Source organism: Zootoca vivipara, chromosome 13, assembly GCF_963506605.1.
Source record: "Zootoca vivipara chromosome 13, rZooViv1.1, whole genome shotgun sequence".
NCBI classification, from domain to species: domain Eukaryota; kingdom Metazoa; phylum Chordata; class Lepidosauria; order Squamata; family Lacertidae; genus Zootoca; species Zootoca vivipara.
The window spans coordinates 23,814,072-23,838,013 of NC_083288.1; the positions used below are offsets into that span (position 1 = coordinate 23,814,072).

The 23,942-nt window shown below is 45.1% G+C and overlaps 1 protein-coding gene and 1 non-coding gene across 3 annotated transcripts in view; both read left to right on the forward strand.

The window, feature by feature from the left end:
* Positions 1-7,522: 7,522 nt before the first annotated feature.
* The window catches only part of LOC118094884 (keratin, type I cytoskeletal 14), a 33,830-nt gene continuing 17,410 nt past the window's right edge, over positions 7,523-23,942 (forward strand). The window contains exons 1-8 of one of the 2 annotated variants that reach the window (XM_035135740.2): positions 7,524-8,333; positions 10,346-10,428; positions 10,587-10,743; positions 12,611-12,772; positions 12,890-13,015; positions 14,253-14,473; positions 15,971-16,005; positions 17,845-18,112. In XM_035135740.2, the coding sequence (XP_034991631.1) occupies positions 7,839-8,333; positions 10,346-10,428; positions 10,587-10,743; positions 12,611-12,772; positions 12,890-13,015; positions 14,253-14,473; positions 15,971-16,005; positions 17,845-17,942 (1,377 nt within the window). In that variant the 5' untranslated portion in view covers positions 7,524-7,838 and the 3' untranslated portion in view covers positions 17,943-18,112. Of the gene's footprint in view, positions 8,334-10,345; positions 10,429-10,586; positions 10,744-12,610; positions 12,773-12,889; positions 13,016-14,252; positions 14,474-15,970; positions 16,006-17,844; positions 18,113-23,942 lie in introns of those variants that run through there. The other variant, XM_060281475.1, reaches the window with a different exon arrangement.
* On the forward strand, positions 8,366-8,439 carry TRNAI-GAU (transfer RNA isoleucine (anticodon GAU)). The gene has a single exon. It is a non-coding gene; the product is annotated as a tRNA-Ile (tRNA).

Genomic DNA, 23,942 nt, shown 5'->3' on the forward strand with positions numbered 1-23,942 from the left:
TATAAATCCTAGCCAACCTACTCGGAGTTAGGTACCATCTATGAATCATTTTCAAATAATTCTCTTTCAATGAATAACATGCAGTAAATTTCAGGTCTCTTTTCCAAAATTTCTCCCAGAGGTTAAGATCTATTTGTTGTTGTTTAGTCGTTTAGTCATGTCCGACTCTTTGTGACCCTATGGACCAGAGCACGCCAGGCACTCTTGTCTTCCACTGTTGGTATCTTCAAGAACACTGTCCAACCATCTCGTCCTCTGTCGTCCCCTTCTCCTTGTGCCCTCAATCTTTCCCAACCTATATCTATTGTCCAGTGTGTCATTGAAGCTTTAACTAGCTCATCTTTTGTTTCCCATTCTAATAAAAAATTTACACATTTTAGACTGAAGTTTATCCTTATTTTGTAAGAGTTCTTTTTCAAATTGTAAGTTTTGGTCCAGCAATTCATTCTTTCTATCTAATTAAACATGTCATATATCTGGTGATATTGCAACCAATCCATAACTTGGCCCCTTAAGTTTTCCATTGATTTTAGTTTGGGTTCCCACCCTTGTAAAATCCAGCAGTTCCCTGAAAGCCACCCATTAACTCTCTTAATTGTAATTGCTTCAATGGGAGATAACCATAAAGGTGTCTTTCTATCCAGCAGATTTTTATATTTCTCCCAGACTCTATACAGATTCTTCCTAAGAATGTGGTTCATAAAACTCTTATAGATTTTAGCCTTCCCATACCAAAGACATGCATGCCAGCCGAATTTTAAATCATGACCTTCTAAATCTAAAATGTCTGCATTGTCCAATACAATCCATTCTTTTAACTAACACAAACAAGCTATCTCTTAATGCAACTGCAGATCTGGCAGGGCAAAGCCTCCAATTTCTTTTGTATGTGTCATGATTTTATTTTTAATTCTTGGCGTTCCCCCCGCCAGATAAATTTAAAGATATCTTTTTTCCATTCTTTGAAGCAGCTTAAATTATTTACAGTTGGGATTGATTGGAATATAAATAACATCCTGGGGTGTATATTCATTTTAATGGCTGAAATTCTACTAACAGGGAGAGTTTCATTCTCCCCCACATCTCCAACTCTTTCTTAACTTCTTTCCACAATTTAACGTTATTATTTTCAAATAGGTTAAGATTTCTTGCTGTCAGCCAAATTCCCAAATAAGTAACTTTTTTGCCTATTTTTAAACCAGACATCCTTTCTAATTTTTTTTGACTGCTCATCTATGTTTTTGACCAACATTTTGGTTTTATCTGAGCTTATTTTGAAACCTGCCACTTCTCCAAACCTTTTAATTTCTTTTTTTTTAAAAAAACTAAACTGACAAGATCAACATTTCCTGGCCTTATAAACAAATATACTTTATCCTTTGGCTTTCTCCCTTCTCTAGATTTTGTGATATAGTCCTCTGTTCAAAAATGCCCCGCAATCTGCAGAAGTATTTTTGGGCGAAATCCATAAGAATGAAAACATGCACAATCGATGGACAATTAAAAATACAGTGGAACCTCGGTTTATGAACACCTCGGTTTACGAATTTTCAGTTTACGAACGCCGCGGACCCATCTGGAATGGATTAATCCACTTTCCATTACTTTCAATGGGAAAGTTCGCTTCCGTTTATGAACGCTTCAGTTTATGAACAGACTTCTGGAACCAATTACACCCATGCTTCAGGTTAAGTACGCTTCAGGTTGAGTACTCCACAGACCCGTCTGGAATGGATTAATCCACTTTCCATTACTTTCAATGGGAAAGTTCGCTTCAGTTTATGAACGCTTCAGTTTATGAACAGACTTCCGGGACCAATTGTGTTCATAAACCGAGGTACCACTGTAGTAATAGATTTTTTCCTCCTCCTCCTCCACCTCCTCCAAAATGCAGATTGATGTTGGAACAGGACAGAACAGACTAATGAAAGAGCACATGTCAGGAGCACAGGTGAAACAGGTCAAACCATCCATCTCGACCTTTTGCAACTTGAGTGAAGCAACAGCAGAGCTCCTGTCACTCTAATGAGTCATTGATATTGGAATAGGGTCAGCATCCTTATGTGGCAAGCCGAACCCATCAGAACTCCTTCTTCTGCATGATTCCTAAAGGTATGTTTGAGCCCCATTATCCTTTGCTCCTGGAAAACTTAATGCATACAGAGAAGGAGCCTGCTGTGCCCCAAAGTAAAAGACTTCTGGGAAAAGATTTACAATGAGTTGAAAAAGGTGTTGAAATACACTTAAGAAACCAGAAGCCTTTTTACTGGGAATAGTAGGGGAGGAAATCCCCCAAAAGGACATTACATTCTTTCTGTATGCCACAACTGCTGCGAGGCTACTACCTGCGAAGAATGGGAAGAGTCAAGACATACCAACAACAGACGCATAGCTGCCAAGTTATCCCTTTTTTACAGGGATTTTCCCTTATGCTGAATAGGCTTCCTCGCGAGAAAAGGGAAAACTTGGCAGCTATGAACAGACGACTGGCAAATGAAGGTGATGGGCTTTATGGAACTTGCTGAACTGACTGGGAGACTCCGCAACCGGGAAGAAGAGGAGGTGGAGGAAGATTGGAAGAAATTTTAAGTTATATCTCGGAAAATATTGTAATATTTAATGACCTTTAGTACTCTGTGGACCCGTCTGGAATGGATTAATCCACTTTCCATTACTTTCAATGGGAAAGTTCACTTCTGGTTAAGTACGCTTCAGGTTGAGTACTCCGTGGACCCGTCTGGAACAGATTAATCCACTTTCCATTACTTTCAATGGGAAAGTTCGCTTCAGGTTAAGTACGCTTCAGGTTAAGTACAGACTTCCAGAACCAATTGTGTACTTAAACCGGGGTACCACTGTATATATTCAGCCTTTTCAGCCTGGGGCCCGCTAAAATAACATGTAGTAGAAAAGAATACATAAAACAAAGATTAGGATCAAATACAAAACAAAACAGAGGATAAATATGCAATTTATAAGGTGCTAATTATTATTATTATTATTTTAAAAAATTCATCTACTGATGGCTTTTGCCAGGAAAAATCCTGGCACAGTTACCTAGTAAAAATAAAAATAATAAAATCATAATGAAAGAGAGAGAGACACCATAAACCCAAAGTATAAGTCATGGTTGGCAATGCTGCCCTGAGGCTATTCACCCAACAGAAGCCACGTAATTTCTTAAGCAAAGGCGTCAAGGTGAATAGGGTGCCAGGAGTCAAGCCAGGGCAAGTTTCATTGATCCCTGAGTACACAGAATTGTTTCCACCTTTCTGAAGGGTTGTGAAAAGAAAAGGAGAGGAAAAAAGAAATAATTAGAGCCTGGTTGAGAGCCAAAGCTGGCAACGTGTGGGAAACGCAGGAGCAAGGAAACAGAATGCGCCAGTCACAGTGTGACAACGTGCATTTGGCACGCAGCCCCCTTGCGCATGATGTGGCAACAACTGCCAGTGCTCTCTGGCTGTGATGCAAATGCTGTCCGGACTGGAGGGTGGAAGGCAGGCAGGTATCCAGGGAAATAGCCCTCCCTCAGAGACGGGGGACGACGACGTCATTTCAGATTTGTGTGTGTAGGGGATGCAGTAAAGTCTCTAGGTCTGCATTCCAAGCGACATTTGCCTTCAGAATTCACTGCCAGAAGGTGTGGTGATGGACGTAGGCCCGGGGCGGGGGTCTTGATTTGGCCCATCAGGCCGTTTCTCTCCAGCCACGCTCACCTGCCCTACACCTGATGTCATCCATGCTGTCAGGTGCGGGGCAGGTGAAGAAGATGCTGCTCCCTGCAAGAAGCAGAGTGCCTGTAAATCCCAGAACTTTTGCCTGCATGGATTTATTTCAAAGGGGCAGGATGCCTACCTTTCAAAAGGACCCATGGGGAAGTTGGGGGGAAGTAAGGATCTGGGCTCGCTGGCTGGGAAAGTTTCGCTAGCTCCAAGTGACACATTTTCACAAAGGATAGGCTGTTAACCATGAGAGTTACATGGGACCCCTCTGTTTGGGGACACTCCCTGAAGTCTGAGGATGAAGAGGGTGGTGATAAGATGAGCCTCAAGCTTCTTTTTGGCTCATCCAGGTTCCCGCTTCCTTCTGCCTCTCTGAGCATGGAACCCCCAAAGCTCCTTCTGGGTGAGCAGATGCAAGAAAGGGCTCCTTCGCTTTTCCTTCTTGAGCAGAACAGGGAGTTTCAGCAAGTGGAGCTTGCCAGCAGCTGTGACTTGCGTGACAAACCACCCCTGCTCAGAAACCCCTCTTCGATGCCTCTACTAAAGTTGCAAGAGACTGCTCCTCTTTTCCACCTGGCCATCCTAATTATTAACACAAGGGATGTTTTTTGCTTCCTGCGTGCATAGAGCAGATTCACTGCTGCGATCTTGTACAAGCACATATGTGGTATTTATTTTAATATTTCTTTGGCTTTTTACTAAATTACTTTTTTGTATCTTTTTAAAATTATCTGAATAAAGAATTTTAAAATTAAAAAAAAATTAAAAGAAAAGAAAAGAAGAAGTGTTTCTCAACCTTTTTCTGACCTTGTTTCCTTCCTGTGCCCCCCCCCCCCATCCTACCGGTAGAAAGGTAGCTATTTTGTATTTTGTTTATAAATAGAACATGTTTTTTATATTTTTTAAAATAATTATACAAATTATATAATTTCACCTGTGGCCACCTTGGAATATCCTGGGGGCTGCCGGGGGCCATATGCCCCCCCCAGTTGAGAAACACTGATCTAAAGAACTTCCAAATAGGTTGGGGTAGGGGAAACTCTTAGTCCTCCAGATGTTGTTACAATTCCCATCACACTCCTTGGCTATTTGCTGTGTAGGTTGCGCCCGATGCAGACCCCTCAACTGTCCCAGAAATACTGGGAAATCTGGTTTTTTTCTTGAGAGAACAGTGGCTATTTTGGGCACTGTGATCTTGTGCTATTCTGCACCATGATTCCCCCTGAAAAAAATGTTGTTGTTTTTTGCAGTGCGAAATCACGGCACCCAAAATGGCTGCCAAGTTTTTGCAAGAAAAAAATGGGAAGATGGCGCCCCGGAAGATGGTATTCTGCTTTTTGCCAACGCCTTTGGAATTTGCTGTGACAAGATTCGATAATGGCCAATGACTTATTCCAAATATTAATATTGTGCAGTATGAAGTGACTGGGTGAATAAAAACAAACTCCTTTTAGAAATAAAACATTGTCAAGGCCCATAAGTTTAATTAAAGCTTTACTTGCAGAACTTTCTTCAAAACAGAACAAAAACCAGTAAATGACACATCCAAATAATTCCATATAATATCTTGTGCTGTCCAACAAAGGCTCAGCATTTTAGAAATAATTCCAAACAGACCTATAAGCAAAGGTCTCTCTCCTTACAGCCTCCATTTTGCCTGGAGCTGTATTCACTCCCTTCAGGAGAGTCATTTACAGTGGTACCTTGGTTCTCAAACTTAATCTGTTCTGGAAGTCTGTTCCAAAACCAAAGCGTTCCAAAACCAAGGTGCGCTTTTCCATAGAAAGTAATGCAAAATGAAATAATAATAATAATAATAATAATAATAATAATAATAATGGTTTATTATTTATACCCTACCCATCTGGCTGGGTTTCCCCAGCCACTCTGGGCAGCTTCCAACAGAAAAATAAAATACAGTAATCTATTAAACATTAAAAGCCTCCCTAAACAGGGCTGCCTTCAGATGTCTTCTAAAAATCTGGTAGCTGTTTTTCTCTTTGACATCTGATGGGAGGGTGGGTGCCACTACTGAGAAGGCCCTCTGCCTGGTTCCCTGTAACTTGGCTTCTCGCAACTTGGCTTCTCGCATTCCAGACTTTTAAAAACAACCCCTAAAACAGCAATTTAATATGAATTTTACTAGCTAACGAGACCATTGATCCATAAAAGGAAAGCAATAAACAATGTACTGCAGTCACACAGTCAATCAATCAATCAGTAGCTGAACAGGGTTCCATTCAGTCACAAAAACTAAACAAAAAAGCCGCCAATACAAAAATGCAAAATAAATGGCACAAACAGACAGGCCTCAGCGTAGCCCTCAAAATGAAAGTGTGGCACTCACAACGGAAGCCTAACACTTAAAACGGAGCACATTTGGCTTCCGGAAAAAGTTCACAAACTGGAACACTTACTTCTGGGTTTGCAGTGTTTGGGCTCCAAGCATAGCTGCCAAGTTTTCCCTTTTCTCGCGAGGAAGCCTATTCAGCATAAGGGAATTTCCCTTAAAAAAGGGGATAACTTGGCAGCTATGGCTCCAAGTTGTCTGAGTACCAAGCCGTTTGAGAACCAAGGTACCACTGTACATCCTTACTCCTACAGAGCCTGGGAACAAAGACCAAAGGGCTTTCAAAATGGAGATGTGCAACCAAATACCTTTGTCACCTGATCTAAGGTTAAACACTCATGGGTTAACTAGCAGAAAACAACAATAGTTAATTATCAACCCATCAAGGAGTTCAGAAACCACTTAGTATACTCCAGTGGAATTTCACTATGTTAAAGCCTTCAGTAATGCACATTTAGGCATTCCCCATTTCAGTGGGGCATAGGACTTCACCCTATAGAGTAACAGTTCTGACCAGCTCATAACAAACTACAGTGCCCAGAAATCTTTGGAGAGGGATATGTGCTTCAAATGTGCTTCAAAGGTGTAGTGTGTATACAGCCTCAGGAAGAGCACCAAAGTTGCAAACTGGAGAAAAACAACAACTTCATACTTTTTGTTTCTTTGTTTTTTCTTTCTTTCTTTTCTTTCTTTCTTTTCTTTCTTTGTTTTTTTATGCCCTTGAAATGCACTCTTTGTCCTGAAAATGTTCATGGGTACAAATTCATTGCGGTGCAATTAGGAAGTTAGGGGCCTAGATTAGTGGGCGCGACTTCCTCCAGTTAGGTGCGTTGTGTCATCTCCTTGCACAAGGGCAGAGCAGGCTTAACTCTTGCTGTCACTGTGGCACCCTGCAGTCGTCAGAAGGAGGTGAGCAAGGCTGTGAACTGCCTGACTTTCTAATTGTGACTCAGCTGCACCAGAAACGAGAGCCCGGTGTGATCATGACTGGAATAACTTGGAACATGTGGCATTTTGAAGCTCCCATGAACTTGAACAATAGTCCCAAGCCTTCCCATACAGTGATATTGGTGAGAATTCCCTTCTGGTGCTGGAATAAAAGCTCCCACGGGTATCGACTGACAAATCTCTCACTGCGCACCCATGCAGTGTGAATCTACGGCAATCTTCTGTGTAGGGCTTTTTCCTTCATTTCTTGCGCTCCCTGAAGCAGCCCCTGGCCAGAACTTTCAGGTTTGCGTCTCCTGCCAGAAACAGACGTGTAAGGCGTTTAGAGCTTGGAATCCTGCATGAATATCCCTTTGTTTTGTAATGATTCCCCCCCCCCTCCCTGAGATTTCCAGCTCTCAAGGGCTCATTGTTTCTACCTGGGCACACTGCGCATTCAGAGGGGGGGAGGAAAAAGTGGCAATCTTACACCGTACCCTTGAGCAATAGTCCTCCTGCTTTCTGAATCACACCACCTGGTAACAGAAGGGGAAACACAAAACCGCCCTTTGTAGGGCAAGGTGTATCTGCTGGAATGTGACACACGCATGAATAGACCTGGGGAGACAAATGATGAGCGTGGATGTCGGCTTTTGATGTCTGTGATGACGAAAGCTCTGGGGAATGCAAAGCAGAGAGAAGAAGGGCTTTTCCAAAGCAACGCCCCCCCCCAACCTTGGAGATAAAAGGAGCATGGAGCATGAGAGAGCCGTTAGTTCTCTCGGCCCTTTAGAAAGCAGCAACTCTCCGGGCTCGGGTGTCTCCACTTCCTGACAACCATGAGCACCACCTTCAGGCAATACACCTCTTCCTCCTCGATGAAGGGGCCTTCCTTTGCTGGGGGTTCCTCTCGGCTTTCCTCTGTCCATCTGGGTGGAGGATACAGAGCCCCGAGCATCCATGGCGGAGCTGGTGGCGTCTCCATCTCTTCCTCACGCTATGTCTCTGGGGTAGGCAGTGCCCTTGGGGGTGGCTATGGGGGCAGCTTCTGCAGCAGCGGCAGCCTTGGTTGTGGGTTTGGTGGAGGCTATGGTGGAGGCTATGGTGGAAGCTTTGTTGCTGGTGGCGGTGAAGGCCTTCTGGCCGGGGGCGAGAAGGAGACCATGCAGAACCTGAACGACCGCCTGGCTAACTACCTGGACAAGGTGCGGGCGCTGGAGGAAGCCAACACCGAGCTGGAGTTTAAGATCAAGGAGTGGTACAAGAAGCAAGCACCTGGTCCAGACCGTGACTACAGCCCATATTTCAAGACCATCGAGGATCTGCGGAGCAAGGTATGATGAAGTGACTCTAAGGGGGCTCATTAGCCTTGGTAGCTCAGTTGGTTAGAGCGTGGTGCTGATAATGCCAAGGTTGCGGGTTCGATCCCCATATGGGACAGCTGCAGATTCCTGCGTTGCAGGGGGTTGGACTAGATGATGCTCAGGGTCCCACCCAGCTCTATAATTCTATGATGGAAAACCATAGCAAACTGGCTGTTAACAAGCCCATAAGGAAAGTCTGAAAGGTTTGGGGAGAAAAACTTTTTTTAAAAAAAAATCTGCTTAGTACCCAGAGACCTCAAATCCAATTCTTTTAGTCTATACAACTTGTAAGTAGACATTAAGGCAAGGATTTTTAAAATCACAGTAATCTCCCAGAACACTTAGCTGATGATGTCAGAATAATATTAACCACAATCAGGAAATAATATTAAAGGGAAGTTCCAACACGCACCTGCTGAGCTAACACTGATCAGCACATTTGATGTTTCCCCCCTGTGAATTTAGACTTAATCAGAACTGTGTGTTTCTTTCCCACTATAGTTGTTAAATTTGTAAAGCTAAGATTTTAAAGATAGTGCTTGCTAGTGCTGTTAACAGGTCACAGATCTTAACTTGCCAATGATTTGGCCCTGCATAGAAATGCCATTGAATTACCCCTGTTTCTTACATTTCATAGCCATTGGGTATTCCCCTCCATTGTACATAGCTTTCTTTAGTTAAATGCCACCACAGAGCTCTTGGCTGTTTAGCTGCAACTAGCCCAGTTATCGTCCAGAAATACCATTATCACCACTACTGCACTACTGTTGTGGTACTATTAGTGGTATACTACTTTCTTTTGTGCCTTAATTTTTATTTATTTTATTTTATTGAGAAGACTGTGCATACAGCCTGCAAGCTTCAGCCTGGCAGGAGCCAGCTGCAGATTATTACAGAGACTCCCTGGAAGGATCTGCCTACCTACCCTCTTCCAATTAACTTCCATCTCCAGGGCTCAGAGGTGGGAGGGAGTGCAGTGGAAGAATGCCCGGGGCCCACCTCTGAGACATCACCAGGGGATGCCCCTGTGTCTAAGGTTTAGGCCCTGAAATCTCAGGGTCTGGGGTGCTTCTAGTGTACACCCTTCTTGAAGGTGTACACATTCCCCTTACACAGGACCAAGAATCTATGTGAAGTAGTTCAAAGTCCAACACAACCTCCTAGTTGGGAGGTATAATTATTAACTGTCGGGCTATGGAGGCTGTGGAGGGATGGCACCAGCCAAACCAAAGCCTTTTCTGTAGTAAAATTAGCTAGGATTTCCCTAGTGCGGGAAGCTAATTTTTTTTGCCCACTTTGATCCCTTAAAACTGGGGCCAGCCCGTGACATTTTTTGTTACTCAAGTCTAAGCCAGAGGGTGACTAACCTGTTCTCCTCCAGATGTTGTGGGACTCTAATTCCAATCAGCCCCAGCCAGCAATGCCAGTGGCCAGGGCTAATATGGGGGACTCCCAACAGATTCTGGAGAGCTGTAGGTTAGACCCTGTACTCTAAATGGTGTCCCCACTAATTAATACGGGGCATTATCTACTGGGGTGTTCCCCTGCACAAGCCCTAATAAAAAAGGATCTGGAACGCTGAAGGATGAAGATGACACATTTTTTAAGAACATGATGATGATAATTTAGTGCGTGCCACACTCCTCCTGGAGAGCTCAGCTGGTTACAGCACAGTGCTGATAATGCCAAGGTTGCAGGTTCAATCCCTGAATGCGACAGCAGCCGATTCCAGCATTGCAGGGGGTTGGACTAGATGGTCCTCAGGGTCCCTTCCAACTCTGCAATTCTGTGATTCCTCTATGATTTCCCTCCTTTGAAATGGCTTTCTGTTAAGTAAATTAGATATAACGTCCCAGAGCCTGCATGTAGCAGAAGGCTAGGTCCTGAATGAAATGCCTGTCAAGGGTTCCCTAAAAACAAAATAAAACTTGTGCGGATTTTTTTTACCATTTTAAACCACCCATTCCCTACTTCCCTTGCAGATTCTTGCTGCCAGTGTTCAGAATGCCAGCATCCTCCTGGAGATTGACAATGCGAAGTTGGCCGCTGATGACTTCAGAACCAAGTAGGTTTAATTGTTAAAAAACAACAACACACACAACCCAGTGGTTGGGTTGGTTTCACAGCCAGCACCATGGCTGGGAGCTGCATGACAAACCTTGCCTGGGACGGCCTCTTACCCCTTTCCCCTTCCCTCTTCCTCTCAATCCTTTGTGGATGCAGGTTTGAGACAGAGCAGGCCCTGCGCATGAGTGTTGAGTCTGACATCAATGGTCTGCGGAGAGTCTTGGATGACCTAACACTCTCCAGATCTGATCTGGAAATGCAGCTGGAAAATCTAAAGGAGGAATTGGCTTATCTGCACAAGAACCATGAAGAGGTAAGGATGCCCGACAGCCAACGTCACAGAGGGGTGCACATTTTTAAAGTGTGTGTGTGTGGGGGGGGGACACCAGCATGCAACTGGTTTATGTCTGATGAACCCAACACACGCTACCTTGGTCCAATGTGGCTGCACACGTTACACGCGTCTTATGAATGGCCCGGCACAGCAGACTGTGCCACAATGATTAACGTCTTTGTAATATCACTGGAAAAATGGGCAGGAAAGAGACCTCTTGGGCTGTGATCTAGACATTTACCAAACAATTCGTGTAACCATAAACCTGGGCCTGATTTATCCATAAACATACGTTTGATCACAGACGTTAAGTCTAGGAATGGACTCCATTGGAAAGCATTGCGTTTGAACAGGTTCTGACTGTTCTGTTCTGTAAAGGCCCATTCATACATGCAAGTCACTCTTAGACACTGCAGCCATCAAGTGTTGAAGATGCTCAAATGAATCGGCCCTTAAAAGTCCATTGGAAAAGCGAACAGGTTGAGTTCTTCATGTCAAATAAAGCTGTGAGAATCTAGCCTAGATCTGCTCTAGTGTGCCTTTAGGGCAGAATTGGCCCTTGAAAACGATATACAAGATTTCATAAACACATACTACCCTGTTTCTCATATTTTAAGACATACCCATAAAATAAGCCATAGCAGGATTTTTAAGCATTCAATGAATATAAGCCATACCCCGAAAATAAGACATAGTGATAGGCGCAGCAGCAATGCCGGCCGCAGCAGGAGGAGGAGGAAAAAAATAAGACATCCCTTGAAAATAAGCCATAGTGTGTTTTTTTGAGGAAAAAATAAATATAAGACATGTCTTATAATATGAGAAACACGGTACTACTACTACTACTACTACTACTACTACTACTACTACCACCACCACCACCAAAATATTTATAATCAGTGCTATTTTTCTAGAAAAAGAGGTGCCAGAGCTCACCATGAACTTCTCCCTTGTTCTCTTAGAATGGCAATGGCACCTACCTGAGAGGTGCCAGAACTAAGCTCTGGCAAGCTCTGGCTGAAAAGAAATAATAATAATAATAATAGTTATCCAAATCAAAACCACACTACATGCCCCCCCCCTTAAAACGGAGTAGTAGCAATGACTACAATTGATTGCAACAGTAATGAGATAAAAACCAGTCTCTACAAAGCCAGATTGCGGCAATGGTTGGCCTCCAACCTAAACTCAATGTATCCAGAGCAAGGTGTAGAAGAACTAAATCCTTGAGGCCACGGCTCAAAATAATTCATTGTGTGAGACCGCAGGCACCTCCTGATTCCCTTACCAGTCATTCTCTAGTACATCTTCAATTAGTTTACTGGCAAATGTGGCAAAACCCGCATTTTTCCGTGTTTAAGACTATATTTCCCCCTATTTTTTCAAGTTTAAAATTGGTGGTCGTCTTATACTGGTACACAGAGGGTGCATATGGGGGGATTTCTTTCTTTGGAGTCCCCAAATTAGGGGTCTTGTTATACACAGGGTCATGTTATACACAGAAAAATATGGTACTGATCTGGGATAGCTGACCCTTGACAACATCAGCCTCATGCTTTCAGATGCGTGTAGGAAATCCTCGCATGAAACAGAGGCACATTATGAAATGCACTTTCATTAGGGTTTGCAATCTAAGTGCTGAACAAAGACCAATTCCTTTTTAGAAACAAGCTATATTTTTCAGATCGGTGGAATCTCCCCCAAAGAAGTTGCACCTGATCTATTTATAAGAATATTCCTAAATTGCCAACACTTTAAAAAAACAACAATAGTGGTGTACAATAAAATCAACAACATGATAGAATCTTAATTACGAATAACCTCGCTCCGTGTTCCTCCAACACAGGAAATGACTGTTCTCCGAAGCCAGATGGGTGGCGAGATCTCTGTGGAAATGGATGCTGCTCCTGGGGTGGACCTGACCAAGATCCTGGCGGAGATGCGTGAGCAGTACGAGACATTGGCGGAGCAGAACCGGAAGGATGCTGAGCAGTGGTTCTTCAGCAAGGTGGGTCTTCCTTTGGGGTGAATGCACTTTCTTGGGGGGGGGGAAGAAGCAAGAAAAGAATGCTGGGTGTTTTGATCGGTGAGGTCACTATTGCATTGCCTCCCCATTTCCTTGTAGACCGAAGAGCTGAACCGCGAAGTTGCCATGAACACGGAGCAGCTGCACAGCGGCAAGTCGGAAATCACGGAACTGAGACGAACCCTCCAAGGCCTGGAAATAGAGTTGCAATCCCAGCTTAGCACGGTACGGCGTCCAGGCAATCTTCTCCCTGCCTTTTAATCAGGGAAACGGTTGCGCAATGTTGCAGCCCACCACCAGACCAGACTTGCTGGGAATTCCAACAATGACTTTCTACCTTCTCCGAGGAAGCAAATATTAGAATTTGCTTCCAGAAGGTGTTGTAATGGCCATCAGCTTGGAGGGCGTAAACGAGGGTTAGATAAATTCATGTAGCTGTCAATGGCTACAAGTCATGATGGCTGTAGTCTACCTCCACAGGGTCAGGGACTGGGCAAAGGAGGAATGGTGGAGACCGTCTCCCCATCCTGACCTTTCCAGGGAGGAGGAAGAGGAAGACAGTATAGATTTACAACAGGGGTTTGAGGGAGGTTGCAGTTCAGAGGCAGATGAGGGGAAAAGCTGGGAAATCATGGGAGAGCCTGGCTGACACATTGTCATTAGAAAGCATTCCAGGCCCTCCATCTCCCAGAACCCGGCGAGCCTTAAAAGTAGGAGAGCAAAGAGCTCAAAGACAGAGGGCATGTAGCAGCACCTGTAGAAGTAATGAATGAGGAAGTGGGAGAGACAGGGATGGAGGTGGAGATTCATTTGGGACAATGCCATTATCCAAGAGGCTGGATTCTATAGCCTCTCTCTGTAAAGACTGAAATAAAAAAGGGACTGTAAGAAACTTTCCCTTGTCTTTATGCTTTCCTGGGCAACCAGCTGGGAGTCGCTGACAACATCCTGACACACAGTCAGAATGCTAGCTGCTGGGAGTCTCAAGTAGAGAGAGTGCTGTTGCGTTCAAATTTTGCTTGTAGGCTTCCCCCAGGCATCTAGTTGGTCGCTGGAAGAACAGGACTCTGGACTAGATGGGCCACTGGCCTGAGTCAGAAAGGCTCTTATGTTCTTAATATGCATTGACCGAGAGCCCCTGTGTTTCCCTTTGATTAGGGAATCTGATTGCACAGGATTTCCAGTTTCGGGGAGGAATCCAGTGAAGGTCTATTAGGGTGAATGGGGTGCTGCCCCACCAACCTTAGTCTGCCCTCAACAAGCTGCCACCTGCCTGCCTTCTTGCTTCTGACCAGTCAGAGGGTGGCTGTGTCTGTCTTTGTCTCATTGGCGCCACCTACTGTTGGGCTCCCTTCCTTCTGCCCTACCAGCCACTGCTGGAGGACTCTAACATTAAGGGTTGCTGTGCAGCTTCCCTCAGAAGCTAACTCTGATTTCCTCTCTCTCAATTCTCTTCCCCCAGAAAGCAGCACTGGAAGGTAGCTTGGCAGAGACGGAGTCCCGCTACGGAGCCCAGCTCTCCCAGATCCAGGTTATGATCACCAGCGTGGAAGAGCAGCTGTCTGAGCTGAGGTGCGACATGGAGCGCCAGAACCACGAATACAAGATCCTCCTTGATACCAAGACCCGCCTGGAGCAGGAGATCTCCACCTATCGCCGCCTGCTGGAGGGAGAGGAAGCCCAGTATGTATAAAGAGGGGGCCTGTTTTCTAATGTTGGATAAGGAGTCAATAGGCTGAGATAGGAGGATGTCAGGAGTGAGCTGGCAGTGAATCACACTGTGCAAGTTGGAGCTAACTCTTTGTTAGCAAGAACATGATCTGCACAGACTTGGTGGAGTGTCGGGCCTAATGAACCTGGCAGCTCATCCCTGGTAGGTCTTGCTCCATAGATGAGTTGCCGAGACTGAAAGTCCCCACCTTGTCACAGCCCACTCCTCTCCAGGGTTTTCCCCAAGCAATTGGAGACTGTGCCTAAGTGCAGCCAACCTTTCCTCTGCCCTTTTCACGCCTCTTCTGGTTCTGGGAGACCAGTGGGGAAGGAAGCTTGTCACAGCAGGAAGAGAAGATACCCATGCCTCTGCACCAGCTGGACTCATCTCTGCTTCTTGGCCTTCCTCATCCCATTCTCCTGCTTTAGTTTCTGCCTCTGATTCTGGACTTCTCTCTGCCACAGACTCTCCCAGCTCACTAAGCCCTGTTACTTCTTCAGTTTCCAACCCCTCCTCTTCCCAGTCTTTTTCCTCTGACCACTCAACAATGTCCCGCCACCACTCCCCAGGCTCTGAGCCTTCTTCCCCTGGTGGTTCCCCAGATGGTTCCTCCCACCATTCCTTTGCATCAAAACCAGTCCATCACAGAGGATATCTTTCAATTGCCAAGTAATTAGGATTGTTGGCTGTTCTAGGCCTGTCCTCCCATCCCATTATTTCTGATGTATGTTAAGCACAATATGTGCCATTGGCACACTAGGTCCAGCTGTTGGTGCAATAGTGTCAACACACCATGCTACCCTTGAGCAACGTCTTGTGTTGGCTTGCAAACCTGGTGCATTTCTAAAGGTGACATTGGCACAGAAGTCCTATATCCAGTCCTCCGCCCCCATTGGCCTTTCACACATCACATCCAATGAGTGTACAACCTGCATTCCTGTAAATACAAAGAGTTGTGCTTGCATGCAGTTATTCACACATGCCATCCAACTAGGATACAGTCTGTGTACACAGCAGCTGATCCGTATGAATCAACACAGGTACACCTAAGGGTCTGGCTCTTCTGTTTCAGTGTATCTGAAGAAGTGTGCATGCACACGAAAGCTCATACCAAAATAAAAACTTAGTTGGTCTTTAAGGTGCTACGGAAGGAATTTTTTTTATTTTGCTTCGACTCAGACCAACACGGCTACCTACCTGTAACTTGTAGCTGTGTTTGCCGTAATGTGTGAAGAAGCCGACAGTATTGGGCCAGAGGAGAAAATGTAACAAATGGAAATGTTCCAGGGCTTCCTCTGGGGTTCCTTTATTTTAAAGCAATCTGATCACAAAATTAACTGTACACAAGGTTGTGTTGTTGTGCCTTTCCCTTTAGCGCATTTGATTACCATTTCTGCACCTGCTGCATTGCTGCTGAAAACGAACTCTTCGTGTTTCTCTAATCCAGTCTTGTCTTTCTCCCCTTGCAGCATTTCTTCCCAGTACTCCTCGGCAATTTCTAGCGGTAAGCATCTGTTGGGCCGTTGCTCTTCCTTTTGCTTTTCAGAAGTTCTCTTTGTTTTATAAAAGCTGAGAATATTGAAGCATGCAGACAGGCAGGATAAGGAGATGATACAATCATCAGTATGCTGTCAACAAATAGGCCTAGCCATTCAAGATGGTAGCTGCTTCTATATTTTTTACCATCCAGTAGGGATCGATGGTGCTGTGGGTTAAACCACAGAGCCTAGGGATTGCTGATCAGAAGGTCGATGGTTCGAATCCCCGCGACGGGGTGAGCTCCCGTTGCTTAGTCCCTGCCCCTGCAAACCTAGCAGTTTGAAAACACATCAAAGTGCAAGTATATAAATAGGTACTGCTCCGGTGGGAAGGTAAACGGCGTTTCCGAGTGCTGCTCTGGTTTGCCAGAAGCAGCTTTGTCATGCTGGCCACATGACCTGGAAGCTGTACGGCCAATAATGTGAGATGAGTGCCGAAACCCCAGAGTCGGTCACGACTGGACCTAATGGTCAGGGGTCCCTTTACCTTTACCTTTAGGGATCAATCTAGTTAAGTTTGCCAAAGTCCAGCCTGTTATTTCGGCAGTTGCCATTCTTCAGAATTATCAGTGAAGTATTTCATAAAAGGGTGCCATGTTTCAACAAAGCCGTCTACGTCATTTGTATTACTCAATGCATGTAATTACTTGATAACTCAGGAAGCTAATTGGATTAAGGCACTAGCCTTCAACGAATGAGTCGTAGTCAACAACTCAAACTGGATCGAGCTATGGGTTGTCCTATAGGAACATAGGAAGCTGCCTTAGGTTGAGTCAGACCATTAGTCCATCTAGCTCAGTATTGTCTACACTGACAGGCAGCAGCTATCCAAAGACTCAGACTGGGGTCTATCCCAGCCCTACTTGAAGATGCTGGGGATTGGCCTTCGGACCTTCTGAATGCAAAGCAGAAGTTCTGCCACTGAACTATGGCCCTTTCCTTTTGAAGACGAATGGTAGGAGATGCAGAATAGAAAAGAAAACGTGTAGTACTTCTTCACACAGCCCATAGTTAAGGCATGGAAAGATGTAGTGTTGGCCACCAACCTGAACAACTTTAAAAGGGGACTAGACCAAGTCATGGAGGAGAAGGCTGTCAATGGTTATTAGACATCATAGCTTTATCGCCTTCAGTGTCAAAGGTGGTGTGTCTCTGCATATCAGTTGCTGGCTGTTGTGGGTTTCCCAGAGGCATCTGGTTCAGCCCTGGAGATATTGGATGCTGTGTTACACAGACTTCTAGGAAAGTTCTTCTTAAGTAGACCATGCCAGTTAAGTCTTAAGGGGGCCACTGCCACTATTTTTTTCTTTGTTTCGTTTTTTTTTTAATAAAAAAGAAGGGGCAAGCTGGAGAGGAGAAAGATGGAAGGAGGGAGAGGGGATAGTGTGTGTGTGTGTGTGTGTGTGTGTGTGTGTGTGTGTGTGAGAGAGAGAGAGAGAGAGGGAGAAGGAAAACGAGAGAGACACATACAGTATGAAATAGAAGTGGGCCCCATGTTACAAATAGAAAGTGGCTGGTCGGAGTTAAATATTGGCCCTAGATCTGTAAAGGCTGAAGAAACGTTCTGCAGATGTTGAACAAAGCACAAGAAGCCCTTTAAATGCCAGTTCTGCAAAGCTTGCTCTGTGTTTCCATGGTTTGGCAAAGCAACGCATTCTGAGGTTCCATGGGAGATGTTAAAATCCAGTTCCTTCTAACAGTGAGCTTTGGCTGATGTGTAGGACACAGAGAGGCAGGTCAGCAAATGGTGGAGGCTGAACCGCTTTCCTGCAAATAACATTTCCTCCCCTTCTGTCTCCTTGTAGGACCCTCAACCACCCGCCAAGTCCGCACAATTGTCGAGGAGGTCCAAGATGGAAAAGTGATCTCATCTCGTGAACAGGTCCACGTCTCTGGGCGTTAAGTCTGCACCTTGAACACACCAGCCTTTCCTTCTCATTTGAGATACTGCTCTGATTTTTCGTTTCCTGCTTGTCTTCTTACCAGCCGCAATTAGAGTTCTTGTACGGCTGCATACCCAAGGCTCCAATAAAGTGTGTTCATTCCAACAAACCAGGAGTTTTCTGTGGTCAGTTCAAGAGAATGGCTTCATTGCTCTTAACCCTACAACCTTCAGCCTTCCTAGATGGAAAGGAGGCATGCCTTTTCAAAATAATTCCATAGATAGATGGATAGATAGATAGATATGTGAGATTAGACTTGATCGTTTGAGTCTCAATATCACAGTATCAAAACACATTTCATTCAGAAGGACCAAACCTTCCAAAACATTGTTTACCATGATGCTTTCAGTGCCCGAATATGCAGTGTGGGATAGATCCTTGTGAAAACGTCCTAAAATTCCTCCCAATAGCCTAGGAGCAAAGTAGGACAATACTGAGCTAGATAGACTAATGGTCATTGGTTTGTCTTGCTCCATATTGTCTATACTAGCCTCCCCCAACTTGGTGTCCTTCCAATGTTTTGGACTACAATTCCCACCATCCCTGTCCATTGGCCATGCTAGTTGGGGATAACAGCAGCTGCAGTCCAAAAGTATCTGGAGGATACCAGGTTGGGGGGACTACCAGCAAATTTCAAGGGTTTTTAGGAAGGGGCTGTTCCCAGCCCTATCTGAACCAGAGACCTTCTGTGTGCAAAGGAGTTGTTCCACCGCCTTCTCTCTAATGCAAATCAATGGGCTTAAAATGGTTTGGGAATCTTTGCCTTTCCAGGAATACAACTCCCATCATCCCTGATCATTGGCCACGCTGGCTGTGGTTCTTGGGAAATGTAGTTCAGCAGCATCCGGAGGGCCAAAGTTTCACCACCCATGGCTGGAAAATGCACTTAGACCAGGCCTCCAGACCACACATGCCCCCTTGCCCCCACAATTGAGAGGGCCCCCGGGGCTGTGTGGCATTATCACACTAGACGTGCGCGCATGATGTCAGCATGCTCCACAATGTGCTTGTGATGTGCGCCTGCGTCCCGCAGCTGATATCACTCGCGCACACTGTGAGGCATGCTGATGAGTCTTGCGGATGCCCCATGGCCTGCATATGTGGCCGCTGCAGAATTTTGAGGGGCCCCATGCCCCTTCATTGAACATTTTAGGGGAGCTCTGCCCCTCAGCCCCCCTACTTGTCACCAGTGCTCCAGACTCCTTCATCAATGAGGCTCCAATAATGTGTTAGCATTATCTGCCAAGAGACCTCATAATCAGAAACACAACTGAAGCGTCAAATCCATTTTCACAATATTCCCCTAACTGTTAATTTCCACATTATACAAGTATTTGAGTTTTGGGATGATGCAAAAGCTACTTCTGGAACTATAGTGGAAGATATAGCACAAGTTTAGCACTCATTTTCACATTATTTGCAAATTGTTCCCCTCCTCTCGCCCCGGAAGCAAATAACATGGAAATGAGCACCAAACTTGCACTACAGTCATACCTCGGTTTACAACTGCCTCGGTTTACAACCACCTCGGTTTATAAACACCGCGGACCCACCTGGAACGGAATAATTCACTTTCCATTACTTTCAATGGGAAAGTTCGCTTCAGATTAAGTACACTTCAGTTTAAGTACCGACTTCCGGAACCAATTGTGGTTGTAAACCGAGGTACCACTGTATAGTTCAGAGGAGGCTCAAATATAATGCAGAACTTAAGAGTTAGGGAAAGGTCCCGAAAACAGAATAAACTGCCTTGTGGATGCAGCCTGAAAGCAACAGCAGCAGCAAATACTGATCACATTTGCTGGATTGATTCCCTTCTTCTACATAGGAAGAATAAGCAAGCATTCACGATTTTGCTCTCATTTCTGTTTTCGTCAGAATTCTCCAGCATCCCATAGTAAGCCCATAGGCCTTTGTGCAAGTATAAGAAGGTAGCCAAGATTCTAACACGATCACTGCTGCTGGATGTTGTGGTACACACAGGTATTGCTTTTATCCACACATCACTGCCCCCCTTTAGTCTACACTCAAACTGATACTTGTAGGTTGTTTAGATAGAGTCTGTTCTCCTGATAGATAGCCCCTTTGCCTGCTCTCTGCAGATGCCGTGTTAAAAGCCTTGCTTGCACAGACTTGGTTCAGGGCTTAAACGAAACTCTGCTCTAGTTACTTGGTCAAAAACATGCCCTTGTGCTGTCTACGGAAAAAGCCTGAAGTTTTCCTCTGCTGCAGTTGCTGGCTTTTCAATACCTGTAACTAATAATAAAACTAGGGAACTCATTTCCATAGGAGGCGGTGATGGGCACCAACTCAGAGGGCTTTAAAAGAGGATTGTACAGATTCATGGAGGATAAAGCTATCAATGGCTTCAAGCCATAAGGGCTATGCCAGGCATCCCCAAACTTCGGCCCTCCAGATGTTTTGGACTACAATTCCCATCATCCCTGACCACTGGTCCTCTTAGCTAGGGATCATGGGAGTTGTAGGCCAAAACATCTGGAGGGCCGCAGTTTGGGGATGCCTGCTCTATGCTCAGCCCCCACATTTGGTTTTGAAGACCAGTTGCTGGAAGCCACAGGAGGGGAGAGAATGCTTTTGTGCTCAAATCCTGCTGGCAGGTTTCTCTCAATCCTCTGGTTGGCCACTGTGATAACAGGGTGCTGGTCTAGATGGGTTAAAAAGTCCAGTCAATGGAGTTTTGGGCAGGGCCGGATTTAGATGAAGAGAGGCCCTAGGCTACTCCACTGGTGAGGTCCCTCTCCACCCCCCACCCTCACAACTAGAAGAAAATGGAAGAGTCTTATAGACAAAATTGAGTGAAGCCAAGGATGACGACGGGTATTTAAAATTCTGCAATTCGCAATTTCTCCTCTAAAGGACATAAAATAACTTGCACTAACTGAACTGTGTAAACCTTTTGTGGAATAGGCGGAGGCCTGGCCAGAACCACCAACCTTCTGACTGGCAAGCCCAAGAGGCTCATCGTTTTAGACCACAGTGCCACCCGCGTCCCATGCTCTAGATGGGCCACTAGCCTGATCCAGCACAGATCTTCTTGTAATCTTAAATGAAGCTTGCACACAAATCCTTTCCCATGTGAATTTACTCCTGATGATTCCCCAAATCACCTCGCAATCTTCCACTAGATCCCAAGCTACTTTCTGCCTACACTCGCTGAAAGCAGAATCCCAGGAGAGTAGCCATGGCAGTTAAAAGTGATTTCTGTCGGGGATTAAACGAAGAACATGATCTCATTCCAACCTGGCTCATCTCACCACGCCGCAATTAACTTTTTTTGGAAGTGAGTTTTATAGGGTTTCAAACCACCAATTCTGATTTAAAACAACCCCCCCCAAAACAAACCTCAGCTTAAGGTTAATTATGATGCTGAACGTACGATCCTCACAATTATTTGTCCAAAAGGAGCCAACAAAATATTGTAAAGGCTTGCCAGGTTCCATCATTTCTCTGCGTCATTTTGAAGGAAGCCTCTAGGCTCTCTAAGGTGCCCTTGCCCAGCTGTTGGGGGATGTTTTTACAAGCGGAAGCCTTTCCATGTCTTGCAGGGTTGTCGTCTTTCCTCTCCCTTTGAGGCAGCCTGTTTGCAAAACATGTTCGTTGCGGTTGCTGGGACGGAATTGTTAGGACCTGCCTTTGAAGACAGTAAAACAGTTGGCAGGACATTTAAGGGAATGCTGTTTCTGACACACCTTGCACGGCCCTTAGTGTGTGTGTGTGTGTGTGTGTGTGTGTGTGTGTGATCAAATCATGGGGGATGAAATAGGACTTCTAGTGCAGAATCTTGAAGACTGCACATAATACCATGACTTAGGGCCCCTCCAGATGTCCTTTTCATCGTGCAGCCACAATGTTTTAGAATCATAGAGTTGTAGAGTTGGAAGGGACCCCCGGGTCATCTAGTCCAACCCCCTACGATGCAGAAATCTTTCACCCGACATGGGGCTTAAACACACGACCCTGGGATTAACAATCTTCCCTGCCTGGTGCCTCCCACTACTCTTCTGCATCCGGCCAATCCATGACTCTTTGAACCTCCACAAACGTCTTTAAAATCACTTTAAGCCTGCAATTGCCCTACCTTGCCTGCTCTGTACCCACACAAAATAGGTCAAATGCTCCCCACCTCCTGGTTTCCTCTTCTATGTCTCACCCCCTTCCTGGACTCTCCAGGGATTTGCTGAGACAGGAAATGGATCCATGAGAATTTCATAGAGAAATTCATGACAGCGCGTGCTGAGCCAAATGCATCACCTATTCGAGCTTAAATTAATCATTTGCTGAAGGCAATCTAGAGCCGCACCAACAGTCTGATGGAAATACAATGAGTACCTGGGCCTCAAGACTACTTTTCACTCAGGGCATCGTTCTTTCTGCTTCTGGCCTGTACCACTTAAGACGGCATACGAGGTGGAGCTCATAGGATGGAACAACCCACTAAATTTAAGGAAATAGCCCCTGCACATCAAAATCTAGCAATTGGGGGAGAAGGTTAGGTTCAACCCATCTCCCCAATACAGTTGTACTTTGGAAGTCGAACGGAATGCATTCTGGAAGTCTGTTCGACTTCCAAAATGTTTGGAAACCAAAGCACGGCTTCTGATTGGCTGCAGGAAGCTCATGCAGCCAATCGGAAGCCGCGGAAGCTGCGCTGGACATTCGGCTTCTGAAAATCCTTCGAAAACCAGAACACTCACTTCCAGGTTTTGATTGTCTGGGAGCTAATTTGTTCGGGAGTCAAGGCATTCGGGATCCAAGGTACGACTGTACCTGGTTTTCCATGTGGAGATAATTTATGTATCAAGGAGTGCTCCAGCATGTGAGCCTCCACCTGCAGTCTGAAGGGATCACAGCTCAATTGTAGAGCACATGCTCTGCATACAGAAAACCCAGAATTCTGTCTCTTGCACCCCCAGGTTTTTTTAAAAGGTTAGGTTCAAGAGATGAGAAAGACCTCTGACTTAGACCCTACTGAGCTGCTGCCAGTCAGAGTACACAATATTGGTCTGGATGAGTAAACAGTCTGGCTTGCGTATAAGACAAGGATGAGACTTAATTTTTGCAAATTTCTTAAGTGAGAGGTCTTAAAAATGTGTTTTTGGGCGTGAGGAGTTTTAATTTTAGCCCCTAAATATGTCAATAATGCTGAATAAATAAAAACAACAACAAGAACATAATATTAATATATACCGGTAATACACCTGCAAGTACTTGGCAATCATTTCTAATGATTTCTATGCAATTTTACACACATTTTATATCATATTAATTTAACCAAAATATCTTTTGAATTCACAAGTCATGTTATAACAATACTATAATAATTTATTATTTCTACCCCGCCCATCTGGCTGGGTTTCCCCCAGCCACTCTGGGAGGCTTTCAACAGAACATTAAAAACAGAACAGAACTTCAAACATTAAAAAACGTCCCTACACAGGGAGGCGGTGTCAGAAGCTGAAGAGGTAACAGGGCTTAGTGAGCAGGAAGAGTCTGTGGGAGAGAGCAGTCCAGGCTCAGAGACAGAAGTGGAGGCTGGAGTGGAGGGGGCCAAGAGGCAGCAATAAGTCAGGCTGCTGAAGAAGCCAGGGAAACTCTCCCTCCTGCTGTGGCCAGCTCCCCTTCCTCCTGGTCTCAAAGAACACCCAGAAAAATGAAGAGCGCAGACCAAAGAGAGACAGGACGAGGAAGCCTTAGGCTGCTGGAGGAGGAGTTTTAGAGAGCAGAGGGAAGACGGGGACCTTCAGCCCTCGCAACCGCCTCATTGGTGCAAGGCCTACTGGAAGAGTTGCTGTGATCACTAGGCCAGCAGTGTTTTGGTTTCTTTGAATAAGGAGTTAACTTCACGGTTTATTCTGCCCTTTGCTGAATTTTGCAATACAGTTCGCAGCTTGGAAAACGCACCAAACACAAAAATGATATTTTTTTTTAGCCAAGAGTGG